The following is a 14,949-nucleotide window of genomic DNA, read 5'->3' on the forward strand; positions in this document are numbered from 1 at the left end:
TTAAAATGCGATGATCGACGGTGTCAAATGCTTTGGAAAGGTCAATAAATAGAGCTGCACAACTCTGCTTATTATCTAAAATACTTGCCACATCATTCACCACTTTCATTGTGGCAGTGATGGTGCTGTGTTGCTTTCTGAAGCCTTTACCTGTTCACTCACTAAGCGTTCAAGAACCTTAGCCAGAACTGACAACTTAGAGATGGGCCTATAATTATTTAATAAGGTGGCCTCCCCTCCTTTTAGCAAAGGCAAGACATACGCTGACTTCCACAATTTTGGAATTGTGTTCGTGCTGAGGGAGAGGTTAAAAAGAGTAGTGAGAGGTGGAGCAATAAAATCTGCAGCTATCTTTAAATAGAAAGGTTCTACGTTGTCCGGGCCAGCCGGTTTCTTAGGATCTAACTTGGTTTAAAGCTTCACGAACAACATCAACAGTGAAAGGAGTAAAACTAAAAGGGTTTTACAACATACGTTTTTCAGAGTCACAGACTGTAGTGTTCACAGAAGCAGAGTTAGTGACAGAATCAAATAGAGGGCCACAGGACACAAAATGCTCATTTAAAGCAATTTAGCATAGTAGCCCTGTCCGATATAGAGCCAGATGCTGTGGTAAGGCACGGAGGTAGCTCATTACGGATATCACCGGTGGATAACGATTTAATGGCTTTCCAAAATTGTCCAGGATTATTCCGATTCTTTGTGGTTACTGACAGATAGTACTTTGATTTAGCACTTTTGATATGTGAAGTGAAGCTATTTCTTAGCTGCCTAAAACGCAGCCATTCTACCTCTGAGCCTGATTTCCTAGCCTTTGCCCAGGCCTTGTTTCTCTCATGAAGGAGACTGGACAGCTCAGCAGAAAACCAAGGAGACCAAGAATTCTGAGCAGGCATAAGCTCCCCCCCCCCCCCCCCCCCCCTCTTCTTTTTTTTTAAAGGAGAGGTGTCAGTTCCACTGATCATAATGTGTATTGTGTGTATGTGTATTCAGCAGTATTCCCTTTCTCCACTAAACGGCTCGCTGCAGCTCCCCCTCCCTCCGTGATTTCCTTGTTTAGCGATACACAGCCAAACTCAACCTGAACACACACAAAGTCACAGCCGAAATAAAAACAATAAGTGTGGCTTGATATTGAGTAAGAAAAAGGTTTATAGGTTGATAAACGCTGTGAGAATGGGTCTGCAGAGAGAATTTCGCGCGATCCCAACTGTCTGTTATCAGCCTGCAGCCAGGGAGGAGAGATCAGCAGAGCTGCCTGCACTGAGTGTGTGTGTGTGGATTGGTCAATTTGGACCAATCAGCGGGGGCTTAACGTAACGACTCCGCGGACGTAACGTAACGGCTCCAAGGATTGGCCCATTTAGTTCCGGGTACGTGCTTTCGTAAGCACGTACCCGGAAGAATCAAATGGATGATGACGTCATGATGAGGTTTCACCAACGAGGCATTTTGGGGAGGTATTTTCTGTTTTAGAGTTTTACTCGCTACAGGGTGTACTTTGAGGGTTTTGACTCTGCAGACCGTTTACATGCAGAAAAACCTTCATAACACACAAGGGGACGGGTAATAACCGGAAAAGCATGACATGGGACCTTTAAAGCTAAGGACCCAGAATCAGCATTTCTCTAACAAGGCTGAAATAGAGGGATATGAGGCATGGCTAGAATGGGTGATCACATCATAGACATGTTTTTATATAGAGACCCATAATATATGCCTACAAATAGCATGACTGGAGATCTTTAACAAACATGACATCATTGTGTGGTGTTTGCAGGTGAAAGCTCAGGTGTGGCTGAAGGCGGTGACTCTGAACCTTTGTCCGGACTTCTACCAGAGGTTTTCCCCGGACCACTGCATCCTGCTCTACCAGAAGAAAGGCAACGTGTGTGAGATCTACGACAAGCACCAGGTGTTCCAGACGCTGGACTGCATCCGCTACTGGAGAGGTAGCATCCGCCGACAGAGTGAATTCCCAATGTGAGTATGAAATGATGTAAAACATTTGTTTTGTTTTTTGAAGCCCTGAAGAAAGAGGTGGGGCGGATCCAGCTGCTCCCCCGCCCCCAGCCCTCAGACGAGTCCCTGCAGTACCAGCGATACCTAAACTACCTGATCGCCTACGACGTGACGGACGTCAGCAACGTGCACGACGACGAGCTGGAGTTCACCCGCAGGAAGCTGCTGACCCCGCGGCGCATCGAGCTGTCTGACCGAGACCCTAAACTCTACTCCATGGACCCCTGGGTGACCCGCAAGGTGCTGCCGGAGCGCCTGCTCAACAAGGTGTGTGTGGGAGGCTGATGTTGGAGTTCAGTGGTTTTATCATTTTGCTTTATTTTGCCCTTCATGCCACCTTTCCTGTGGGTAAAGCTTTCATTCACAGTGCCAGTCAACACACATGGAACTATGTAGTAAACAGAAAAGTGTTAAACAAAGAAGAATGTGATTTATATTTAATTTGTTTCAAAGTAGCCCTCTTTTGCCTCGATGACAGCTTTGCAGACTCTTGGCTTCTCTCAGTCAGCTTCATGAGGAAATCTATTTATTTCAAATAAATAAAAACCTTCGAATGAGAAGGCTTGTCCAAACTTTTGTCTGGTACCGTAGTTAACTGTAGCTCCTCCTCCTTCAGGTCAGTAACGGTAACATCCTGCTGGTGATCCACATCGGCACGGCCAGCCAGACCATCAAAGTGTCCATCCGTGACACGCCAGCACAGGTACACAGAGCTGCATATTCACACCTTTCACTAGCTTACAACTTGTCACTGTAACATTTTCATCTTGTTCAGGTACTGCTGAGCTTTTTCGCTAAGACGGCGAGTAAGAAAGCTTTGCTGGGAATTCCTGAGGACACATGTGAGGCAGACTTTGTGCTCCGTGTGTGTGGAAGGTAGCTACTCGCTCATTAAGACAATATAACAAAGTGTGCATTGATGAGTAATTCACTGGTGGTAGTTTGAAAAAGATAACGTTTTAAGTGTGTTCGCTCAGGGAGGAGTACCTGTACGGGGATAAACCTCTGCAGGACTTCAACTGGGTCCGTCAGAGTCTGAAGAACGGGGAGGAGATCCACCTGGCTCTGGAGGACGCCCCTGATCCAGACCTGGACCTGGTTCAGAAGGAGAACTGGGCTCAAGTGGATGACTGCACCGGAGTGGCAGGTAAGCTGCTGTGAGGTTAAACACGCCGTCTGTGTGGATTTGATGCTGGAGCACGTACATCATGCACGCTTCTTTGCCAGGTACCCATGAGCAGCTGACAATCGATGAGAAGGACCATGAGCGCGTGTTCACCATCTCCATGTGGGACTGCAACAGGAAGTTCAGAGTGAAGGTGCTGGGGATCGACATCCCATCCCTCCCCAAAGTCCCAGAGCTCATCGTCTTCATAGAAGCCAGCATCTTCCACGGCCAGCAGCTCTTAGCTCAGGTAATCCAGAGAGGAACTTTGGGATCTGAGCCTTTTCAGACCATTCACATGCAAAACAAGCTAAATAACACACTGAGGGAAAGGGACGAATCCCAAAAAGCATAATAAGGCCTCTTTAAGTGCTTTATTGTTAACTTTGCATTGGCAGTAATTTATTCAGCTGAAAGAGAGGAAGCTGTGAGGCAGATATTCATCAGATGAAATAAAACAAAAGTGCAGTGGTGTTTCCTGTTAACATTTACTGCAGGAAGGTCATTTGAATCCCGCAGGTGAACCGAAAAAACAACCATAGAGGACAGTATGTCAATCCTTTAAAGGGAAATTGCGCCAACATTGGCCACCATGACATGTTGATGTTACCATGTGAGCATTTGTGAAAAACACACATTCATTTTGTACAGCGGATTCAACCCTGTGTTTTTGTTTCTCAGGAGAGGACGTCCTCTAAGAACTTCAACGAAGAAGTGCTGTGGAACTGCTGGTTGGAGTTCAACATAAAGATCAGGGACCTACCGAAAGGAGCACGCCTGAACCTGCAGGTAACAATTCCATCAGAGGACGGGTAAGGGTGAATGCAAGAACTATGTCGGCCATTTGACTTCTCCACTAACTACCGGCTCTGGTCCCAGGTGATCTGTGGGAAGCAGCCCCTAACCCCAACCTCTAAGGGGACCTTGTCCTACCAGGATACTGCTCCATCAACAGGCAGCCATGAAGGTGAGGTTCGCTAACATTGTGTAACCGCGCCATGTTGACAGTCAAATTCAAATCTCAATTCAACGGTTTTGGCAATGAAATTCTTCTGACCTGAGCTCCTCCAACAATGCAACATAGATAATAAAAAATAAAAAATAGTGCAAGAAGTCTATATACATGTAAATAGAATATGATATGTACAGAATATGTAATTAAATAATGTATATTAAGACACAATTACATACGGTTTATTGCGGTTTAGTTTAGTTTATTTGTTTATAGTGTCGTGGACAGTCCCTATTGATCAACTGTCTTTAGCCAACATTGCTCATTTCCGGCTGTTGTTGCTGTTTTGTTGCTGCAAAAGATAAAAGAGAAGAATACACGTACTACATACAGTACATGTCACATTAAGCACATCACAATCACATAACAGAAACGAGGGGCAACATCCATGATCACACCATGTAACACAACATGTAACACAACATCTAACACACACGCCATATTCAACACAGACTAGTGACTGCAGGTGTAGGTTTCAGTGAACCATGTTTTTAAGAGAGCTGTAAAGGTGGTATGTCTTTGATCTGAGTGGGTAGAGAGTTCAACATGGTGTTAACAGAGTGTCTGTGTGCGTGTGTGGTTCTTTCAGGAAAGACCAAGAGTCGTCTCCTGTACTACGTCAACCTGCTGCTGATCGACCACCGCTCCCTGCTGCGCCAGGGCGAGTTCATCCTGCACATGTGGAAGATGCCGGAGAAGAGCGAGGAGAGCAGCAGCAGCATCAACGCCGACAAGCTCACCTCGGCCACCAACCCCGACAAGGCGTCCGCCATGGCCATCGCCATCCTGCTGGACAAGTACTGCTACCCCGTGGTGCTGCCCAAGAGCCGGGACGTGTGTCGGGACGGGGGCGGGGGCGGCGGCGAGGAGGCTGAGGGGGAGCGCGGCCAGAGAGAGATGCCCAACCATCTGAAGAAGCAGTTTGCAGCCATCGTGAACACCGACCCCCTCCACCCCCTCAGCCCGGAGGACAAGGAGCTGCTGTGGCACTTCAGGACCGAGTGTATGCGCGATCCCAGGTACTTGTTTCATTCTTTATGTGGTGCACAATGCTAGGGACCAACTGCTTAGGGAATGCTCAGCCTTTGAATGAGGAGCTCAGGGGATGTCCTCACGTACACCTGTTTAAAAAAAGGTATAAGGACATGATCTTCAGGGATACAGGGATGAAATTGTTGAATGATAACTGGGTGTTTATTTATTTATTTATTTGGTTGTTATTTGATCTTTTCTTGATTACCATTGACCTCTTTTATGTATTTGTTTATTTATTTATTTGTTGTTTTTATGGTTTGTTTTGTTTGGATGGTGGATGTAAAAAAATAGTCTTTTATATGTTTCTTATCAAATATGACATACAACGTAAAAGAATAATACATATATATATTGCAGTAATAAGGATATACTCTATTTATAATTGTAAATGTATATTGTATGTACATTTAGACAAAAAAAAGAAGTTAATCATTTTGTTTTTGGGAGAAGGGGTGGGATTAAATAAGTGTAAACTTCTTCCCACCCTTTTTCGGATGTGTAATTAATTATATATTTGTTTATATATAATTTGTAAGTCAATAATATTCTTATTTATTAATTTGGTACTGCTTAAGTTTGTACAATATCATAAGTATCATTTCATTATTATTATTATTTTTGTATTATTTTTTCACATGTTCGAAATAAATCAAATCAAATTCTTTAGCCTTCATTACCCATCCCCTCTGACTAGAAGATCTCTTACTGATAGACATGTCCTCCTGTCTCTCCTCAGGGCCTACCCTAAGCTGCTGGCCTCAGTCAGGTGGGGGAAACAGGAAGACGTCCTGGCAACGCATCGTCTGCTGGAGCGCAGCAGTGCGTGGGACAGCAGGTAAGATCTGATTGTGTGTACGTAATATGTACGTGTCCTCAGAAGCTTCAGTGTCCCCTCAGCTGTCCCCCTTGTTGTCCCCGCTCAGTGGTCTGGATGTGGGTCTGGCCATGCAGATGCTGGACTGTCACTACTCAGATGCTCAGGTCCGCTCCATGGCCGTCAGGAAGCTGGAGACTCTGGAGGACGACGATGTGCTCCGATACCTCCTTCAGCTCGTCCAGGTGATGCTCTTCACCATCTCTGTCTTTAGGCTAAGCATTTCTTCCAGTTGTCTTTTATACATACATATGTGTCCCCGGTGTGTCAGGAGACTCACAAAGTGTCCGCAAATACAACCCTTTCTCTTTTCCTCCGTACCCACATCTCTAAAAACGGGGGTACAAAAGAGCTGATCCAGATTTGCGTCCGATATGACGTAATATCAGAAATGTAGGCTGGCTTTACACCCTATCAGAAACGTCGCTATCAGAAACAATGCACGACGTGTTTAGGAAGTAATATGGTTTGTGTTAGGGCTGATCGATTATGGCAAAAATCATAATCTCGATTATTTGGGTCAATAATTGTAATTGCGATTATTAAAATGCGATTATTCATTGACTTTGAAAAAATCCATTTATTGGAGAAATTGTTTTTGAACAGTATATTTTTACAGTTGGTTACCTTGAACTTTAAGTATAATTCAACTAAAAAAATAAAAAAATAAAACAAAAGTTAATAATAATAATAAAAAAAAAAAAATCGTTTTATTTCGATTACATTGTTTTCGTAATCGTTCCAAGCCATAATCGTAATCGCGATTAAAATACGATTAAAATACGATTAATTGAGCAGCCCTAGTCTCTGTTTGGTATTTTGAGCAAAACACGCCATAGACATATTTTGTATATATCTGAGACCTATAATATATGCCTACAAATAGTATAATAGGAGACCTTTAATATATCTGTGGTTATATTCTATTCATTTGACATTGTTGAGCAACCAGAGGATTGCCTGCAGAAAAAGATGCTAGTGACCAGAGTAAAGTGCTTTGTTGACTCTGAGCCTCACTCTCCTGATTCCCAGGAAGCAGCAGCTCATGGAAATGTCAACAGATGCATGTTTGCTGTATTAGCTGACTTTGCATGAGCAGTATAACAAATGTACTGTTGTCACGGAAAAGATAGGAAAATGACTCCACAGTAATCTGCTGTCTCTGTATTATATAAGACAAATATATTCATAGAGAAGTAGTCTTCTGACTTTGTTTGACTGATTTAGATCCTTTCCCAAATATTTAAAACACTTTCTTTATAACACAATACCCGAGATCGCCTCTCATTTCATTTCCGATGTGTTCACTTTCTACACTAAGCATGGCAAAATCACACAGGGGAAAAAGTAAATACAGGGTAAAATACTTACTAACTTAATCATGTTCACTTAATCACAATTTAATGTGAAAGGAAAGTGATGGATTTATCAATAAAAAAAATGTTGTTGCGTCATAAGTCTACTGTACGACAAAGAAGCGCTTTATTATATATATACTATTTATTAAGTATGTCCGTCCGTCCATCCGTCCACTCTCTGCTTCCCTTAGGTCATATTTGCATGTCAGTGAGCACAAAGAGCTCTGTGTGTGAATATCATGTCCACTCTCATCATCATCATCATCATCATCATCATCATCATCATCATCATCATCATCATCATCATCATCATCATCATCATCATCATCATCACACTCTAACCTGTCTGCTGTTGGGCCTTTACATGCGCAGAGTAGTTCAAATATACAGCTTTTAATATCAAAGACGCCCGATACAATACATTTATTTTGTATGTCAGTGGCGAGCCGTGACTTTTATACCTAGGCCTCTCTGACTCTGTTATTTGAAATACAATTAAATAAAGTTATTTTGGTAAAACTAATGAAAAATTTAACAACAAAAAAATATTAAATTTTTTCTTTTTTGAAAATAAATGTGTTTTTTTTAATGTTTTCAAATATTATTTTTGGGAATATCTTACAGAGCGCCTAGAGGGCCCTAACGGCTCGCCACTGGTGTATGTTATTTTTGTAATTTGTGTATCCCCTCCTAGGCATTGAAAGATTGCATCTGTATGTCCGACCCTATTCAATATTCAAACCTGTTTTTGCCATGTCTTGAATGTGTCTTTTTTCACATCCGCTTTCAAAATGTCAACCTGCCGCATTCTATGGGACTCCCACCATGTGGTTTGGCGTGTATCCAGAGGCGGTGTAATTGGGTTTCACATGACAACAAATACACTTCCTTGTGACAAAAAAATAAGTGTTTTTGAAACCACAAAATCAAGTAATTGAAGATGCATTTATCAGAAACAAGCCGCATTGCCATGCCTTGCATTGTTTGACGAATAAAATGTCTTTTTTTTTTTTTTTTTTCAGGCAGTGAAGTTTGAACCGTACCATGACAGTGCCCTGGTCCGGTTCCTGCTGAAGAAAGCTCTGAGGGTGGGTGTGTGTGTGTGTGTGTGTGTGTGTGTGTGTGTGTGTGTGTGTGTGTGTGTGTGTGTGTGTGTGTGTGTGTGTGTGTGTGTGTGTGTGTGTGTGTGTGTGTGTGTGTGTGTGTGTGTGTGTGTGTGTGTGTGTGTGTGTGTGTGTGTGTGTGTGTGTGTGTGTGTGTGTGTGTGTGTGTGTGTGTGTGTGTGTGTGTGTGTGTGTGTGTGTACTTAAAAGTAATCAAATCTAAAAAGTTCTGGAAAAATAAAGGAAGATTGTGACCAAATGTTTTTATTGTGTTTTCAAGGACAGTAGATGTTCATTAATTATACCCCCATTAAGCACTTACATTACTCACCTTGCCCACGTCTGACCGTAGCTCTCTGCACCCACACTATCATTTTTATATGAGTAATCTTTCCGTCCACAGAGTAAGCGTATCGGTCACTTCCTCTTCTGGTTCCTGCGCAGTGAGATCGCTCAGTCCATGCACTACCAGCAGAGGTACGCCGTGCTGCTGGAGGCCTACCTCAGAGGCTGTGGGGAGGAAATGCTGCAAGACTTCAGGAAACAGGTGAGGCAGAGGTCCTCGAACACAACACTGTGTACATAACAAATCAGCTAATAATGAAGTGATGCTGTCCAGGTGGAGATGACGGAGGCTCTGCAGAAAGTCACCCGAGAGATGAAGGCCATGTACGCCGACAAGTACGACATTACTACACAAGGTCGGGAGGAATAAAAGCAAAGAGTGTTATAAGTTCATATCGATGTTCTATTGGTTCCTTTGTGTAGTTCTTGAGTTTGTGTAGTGAAACTGCAACCGTGTGTGTGTATGTGTATCAGTGGTGTTTCAGCTGCGTCAGAAGCTGGAGACTCTTCAGTCGTCCATTTCTCTCAAGAGTTTCAGAGTCCCTTACGATCCTGGACTAAGAGCTGGAGCCCTGCTGGTGAGGGACACACACACACACACACACGCACGCACGCACGCACGCACGCACGCGCGCACACACACACACACACACACACATACACATACACATACACATACACATACACATACACATACACATACACACACACACACACACCAAGGTGTCAAGTAGAAAGCAAATAATAACAAAAATACAAAACCAGTGTTAGATAGGGAAATGAACAGTGGATATGTCTTTCTTAATTTTTATTACGTTATTTATTCTACTATTTCAACAATTAGACAGTTTATACATCCGATAAAGAAACAACATGTGTAGAAGTGGGAGGGCTGAAAGCATATCTTATCCAGAGGTAGCTCTCCCGTTAGTCATCCAGTTGCAGGATAAAGAAAAAAAGATAATTCCGTAATTAAATACGCCCACAGAACATCTAAATTCTATATATACATACACATGTACACATACACATACACCCATTTCCAGGCTGAAAATAAAGTAAAAAAAAAAAAAGAAAAAATTCCTACAAGTCCATGTTCAGATAACAAAACAGTTTAATTTCTCATCCTATTTTTATATAAATTAAGATAATTCTAGTTATTATAATTATCATTATTGTTATTATCATATATCCATATCATCTTTTTTAAATCTGTTTTTTAGTTAAGCCAAAGGCAAAATGACCGGAAAAAAATATACCTTTTTTTTTTTTTAACAAAAACAGCAGCTACAGTAGATATACCCATTATTGGTTAGTTAGAGTATATTCATTTATTATAGTATATTATATTTATTTGAGATACATACCGTTTGTGCACTTTTAGATCGAGCAGTGTAAAGTGATGGCGTCTAAGAAGAAGCCGCTGTGGCTGCAGTTCAAAAGGGCCGACCCCACCACCCTGTCCAAGGACCCCATCGGCATCATCTTCAAAGACGGGGATGACCTCAGGCAGGACATGCTCATCCTGCAGGTGAGCGGCGTCACAGTGTAACACACACATTGTGACTCCTCGGAGGACTCAAAGTTCACTCGTGTGTCCCTGTAGATCCTGCTGATCATGGAGTCCATCTGGGAGACGGAGTCCCTGGATCTCTGCCTGCTGCCGTACGGCTGCATCTCCACCGGGAACAGAATAGGTCGGTCATTCAACGGAGAACATTACAGATGAGAATATTACAGCCATTCTGTGAGATTGACCCCTCCTCTACCGTTGTTGTATTGCAGGTATGATAGAGATTGTGAAGGACGCCACCACCATCGCTAACATCCAGCAGAGTGTGGTGGGGAGCACGGGGGCTTTTAAAGATGAAATCCTCTATCAGTGGCTGCGGGACAAGTGTGTCTGCGAGGACAAGGTACTCCCTCAGGACCTGCTTAATTTGATGGACTATATCCAGATGTTTTGAACCTGAAACACTTTCTAATGCATTGCTCTGTAGACCTGTGTGCTGGGTGTGGTTTATGGATTCAATGTTTTGATGGTGGTTGCTCCAGCTGTTGCTGTTTATCAGACGTAAGAGGAAGTGGCTGTGTGACAGACAGGAAGGAAGCACAAACACACACAGACTCACACACTGTAGCCCCAACACCTGTCTCAGGGCCTATATCTTCTTTTTTAGATGTTCCTGCCCCGGTTTAAGATATCAGTTTCATCTCTAAGTTTGCATTTCAACACAAAGGATATTAAGTTAAATGTCCCTTAAGAGAAGGATTACTGAATTATATAATATAAACCTGATATATAACACCATGTAACTTCTTTATATTACTAAAGCCTTTTTAGAACTGTAGCACTATAGCTGCAGAACTACTGAATCACAATAGATAAGATAAGAGGTACTTTATAAATACCATTAGCCGTGCGCTTTTATTATATTATCCTATGATTATTAACAAGGAAAATGTATACTGCAGTTGTTACTGTCTGTACCTCTACCTCAGAAAGTCACATGTATCTGTTTTGATCAATATGGTAGATAAGCAAATATACACGGTATGATAACCATCTACTTTATTACCTTGGTTTCTATGTTTCCATGTCTCATACTTCACAGCACAGTGTTTATATCCACGGTGAAACTTGATGGAAGAGGGAAGTTTTACACATTTGCATAGCTGACAGTAGTCCAGTCTACAGCTCCAGAGACTAAAGAGGAGTTGAACTGGGAGAATAACGCAGGAAGTTCACAATATGTTATCCCCTGTAGTTCCAGCAGGCGGTGGAGAAGTTCCTGTACTCCTGCGGGGGCTACTGCGTGGCTACCTACGTCCTGGGGATCGGGGATCGCCACAACGACAACATCATGATCACCGAATCTGGTACTGACTGCTTTTGTCTGGAATCAGAAATAAATATAATCATGCAGCCATTTCCCACTGGCTTTTGTAAATGTGCATCACATGTCAAAGGGAAGCAAGTAGTTCAGGAAACGCAGAAAACTAAAGACAGGTCTAAAAACGAACTTCTATTGTGTTCCTGCAGGGAATCTCTTCCACATCGACTTTGGGCACATCCTGGGGAATTACAAGAGCTTCATGGGAATCAGTAAGGAGTGGGTTCCCTTCGTGCTCACACCAGACTTCCTGTATGTCATGGGAACATCCGGGAAGAAAAGCAGCCCTCACTTCTTGAAGTTCCAGGTGCATTAAATCACTAATGCACTAAACCCACCATTATTTAACATGTCATAATGCAATTACACAAACATCCCATGCCCTTCATGTGTCAAATCTCCTGCGTTATCCACAAGTATACACACTTTGCTGTATTATACCTGCTTTCTCTGTGTCTCAGGACGTGTGTGTGAAGGCGTACCTCGCCCTACGGCACCACACCAACCTGCTCATCATCCTCTTCTCCATGATGCTGATGACCGGTAACACTTCCCTCTGATAAAACTCAAAGCTTTCTGTTGAGTGCTCTTTCACAGCACAACAAAACCTGTTTGTTCACACAATTTATTTACTTGAAATATCAAGGTAAGGTACGTTAGCACATTTTCAGACACAGAGGCAATTCAAAGTGCTTTACATCAACATTAACACTTAAGAAGAAGACAAAAGAAAGGAACACAATAAATAAACAAAATGGAAGAACAGATTCATAAAAACCATGCATAGAAGAGGTACAGAATAGTTTAAAAACAACGGTGAAGACCTCAGGTTTTTGGGAAGATTGTTCCATTTTTGGGGTGCATAAAAACTAACAGTGTGACTGAAATATAATCATGGCCTTTTTCCACTTGTCTCACCCGCACACCCGCTGTGTTTTAGGCTCAGATTCAAGTTTACTTTTGTATATAAAACTAGCTGACTCGTTCACTCCATGTATTTTTGAGATAATGAATGGCAGATATATTAATAAATGCTCATATGAGAGTCTGAAAAGTGATTCTCTTATATTTGTACCATCACCAGGCATGCCCCAGCTGACCAGTAAGGAGGACATTGAGTACATCCGGGAGGCGCTGACTGTGGGCCGCAGCGAGGAGGAGGCGCAGCGCCACCTGCTGGACCAGATTGAGATCTGCAGGGAGAAGGGCTGGATGGTTCAGATCAACTGGTTCGTTCATCTGGTGCTGGGCATCAAGCAGGGCGTGGAGAAACGCTCCACTTAGGACTCTTTCATTACCCTTCGGACCCTTTCTGTTTCTTCATTTGAAGTAAACAAGTCTTATGCCACATTTCAACTGAAGACTGAACATTTCAAATTAATCGCACAATGATTTTTGCTAAAACAGATTTTCAGACTACCTGTCATTTCAACAAAAAATATATTTATAGGGAAGAATAATGAGAGATTGATAACCAAGAGATGGATTTATACTGCTGTATGGAAAAAGGCTGGAACTTTAAGAGCAAAACTACTTTTAAACTGTGGTACAGCACTCGTGCACAATAAATTAAATCTGGTTTATTTGATTTCGTAGTGAGGAGGAAGATACATTCTGCCTGTTTTATTGCACTGCTTGGACCAAGTTTTAAAAACTCAAAAACATTAAAATGAGTTTTTTTACAATGACTATAAATGCCCAAGTCTTTGCCCGATCACAGAGTCAAGCTACTTCCTGTTTCGAGTCAAAGTCATTTCCTGCTGAACAGACACATTTAGTTAACATTTCATTCTGGCTGAAGCAGTGTCCCTTGACTCCATCTTTAAAGGATTCATCCGTTAAGTGATTTTATATTCAAAACATTTGCTTTTTAAAAACACTGTGCAAGGAATTGTTCCTGGTTTTAAAACGCTGTAATATCAATGTCGTGTTTGAGGTGAGAGTTGTAATATTTACATTATCAACAACAATTTCCATTTGCATGACATGCTTTTCCGGTTATTACCCGTCCCCTTATGTAGCTTTTTATGCGTGTACAGTAAACGGTCTGCAGAGTCACAAACCCTCAAAGTACACCCTGTAGCGAGTAAAGTGGGCTCATAGGGAGGGGGGGGGGGGGGGCAGGAGCTCCAACAAGACGTTTAGGACAGACAGTGAATACACATACTATACAGAGATGCTGTATGAGAAACAAATGTGAGTTTTGAACATTGAACAATGTAAATCTATTCTAGTAGACCTCAACAATGGAATTATGATCAGTAGAAATGGCCATGTCATGGGACCTTTAAAAAAAAAAAAAAAAAATCCCAAATGTTGTATTAAAAGTGAAATGTAATCATGCAAAATGTTTGCTGTTGTTGACCTGTGGCACATGCTGGTCAGTGCTGTGCTCACTTTTTATAGTATGTGGAGATATAAGTATATTTTGAGAATATACTAATAATAATTTGTTACTGCCATCAATACAATCACTCAATTTTAAATCTCAATCGTAATATTTCTTAAAAATACAATCAAGGAAACAACTTTGACTGAAAGAAACACGTTTTTTTGTCTATATTTTTTATTATGACAGACATAAATCCCAACAGTGACTGACACCACCACAGATTGTGTATGTATGAATAGCGTCCTTTTTTTTTTCATGAGCCCAAGTTACTTCCCTGTTTTTTAGCATCATTAGCATCAGCAGTATTTGTTCTATGGCTTGCATTTCAATTTTTTCTGAAAAAACGTTTTGTAATAAAGCCTTTTGTGACTGTAAATGCTTCCAATCAGTGATTCTGGAAATAACTTAATTTGATGTGCTGGTATCAGACCTTTCACATGATGTGTTAGTCAGACTTTCCCTCGCTCACATCGTGTCTCAGAAAGGAGTTACTCTGATCCTGAGCTCATCAAAATCATTGCAAATATTAACTGTGATAATAACTGACATTTACCACAAGATGGAGCAACATCAACACTTACACCATACCGAGCATTTACTCCACTTGCTCTCAAACGTCTTCCTTCCTGTCAGCTTCCCATTTATCTTTTCATCCTTCTCCTCTCCCTCGAACACAACTATACTTCTGAGACACATTTGTTTTTTTCCTCATAGAAAGGCTGCTTGTCCAGTTATAGCTGAATGCATCA

At 41.9% G+C, this 14,949-nt stretch overlaps 1 protein-coding gene across 1 annotated transcript in view; it reads left to right on the plus strand.

Annotated features, from left to right (window-relative positions):
• pik3cg (phosphatidylinositol-4,5-bisphosphate 3-kinase, catalytic subunit gamma) overlaps positions 1-14,576 on the plus strand; it is a gene marked incomplete at its 5' end in the record, with an annotated part of 14,878 nt that extends 302 nt beyond the window's left edge. The window contains 22 exons of the mRNA XM_079655680.1: positions 1,781-1,952; positions 2,027-2,289; positions 2,639-2,725; positions 2,798-2,898; positions 3,000-3,169; positions 3,250-3,437; positions 3,869-3,976; positions 4,067-4,154; positions 4,789-5,218; positions 5,971-6,069; positions 6,158-6,293; positions 8,489-8,554; positions 8,973-9,116; positions 9,189-9,270; positions 9,389-9,492; positions 10,299-10,445; positions 10,521-10,611; positions 10,700-10,830; positions 11,683-11,794; positions 11,958-12,115; positions 12,270-12,351; positions 12,893-14,576. Of these exons, the coding sequence (XP_079511806.1) occupies positions 1,781-1,952; positions 2,027-2,289; positions 2,639-2,725; positions 2,798-2,898; positions 3,000-3,169; positions 3,250-3,437; positions 3,869-3,976; positions 4,067-4,154; positions 4,789-5,218; positions 5,971-6,069; positions 6,158-6,293; positions 8,489-8,554; positions 8,973-9,116; positions 9,189-9,270; positions 9,389-9,492; positions 10,299-10,445; positions 10,521-10,611; positions 10,700-10,830; positions 11,683-11,794; positions 11,958-12,115; positions 12,270-12,351; positions 12,893-13,092 (3,159 nt within the window). The 3' untranslated portion in view covers positions 13,093-14,576. The remainder of the gene's footprint in view (positions 1-1,780; positions 1,953-2,026; positions 2,290-2,638; positions 2,726-2,797; positions 2,899-2,999; positions 3,170-3,249; positions 3,438-3,868; positions 3,977-4,066; positions 4,155-4,788; positions 5,219-5,970; positions 6,070-6,157; positions 6,294-8,488; positions 8,555-8,972; positions 9,117-9,188; positions 9,271-9,388; positions 9,493-10,298; positions 10,446-10,520; positions 10,612-10,699; positions 10,831-11,682; positions 11,795-11,957; positions 12,116-12,269; positions 12,352-12,892) is intronic.
• Between the last annotated feature and the right edge of the window lie 373 nt (positions 14,577-14,949).

Source organism: Notothenia rossii, assembly GCF_949606895.1.
Source record: "Notothenia rossii genome assembly, chromosome: 10".
Classification (NCBI taxonomy): Eukaryota; Metazoa; Chordata; class Actinopteri; order Perciformes; family Nototheniidae; genus Notothenia; species Notothenia rossii.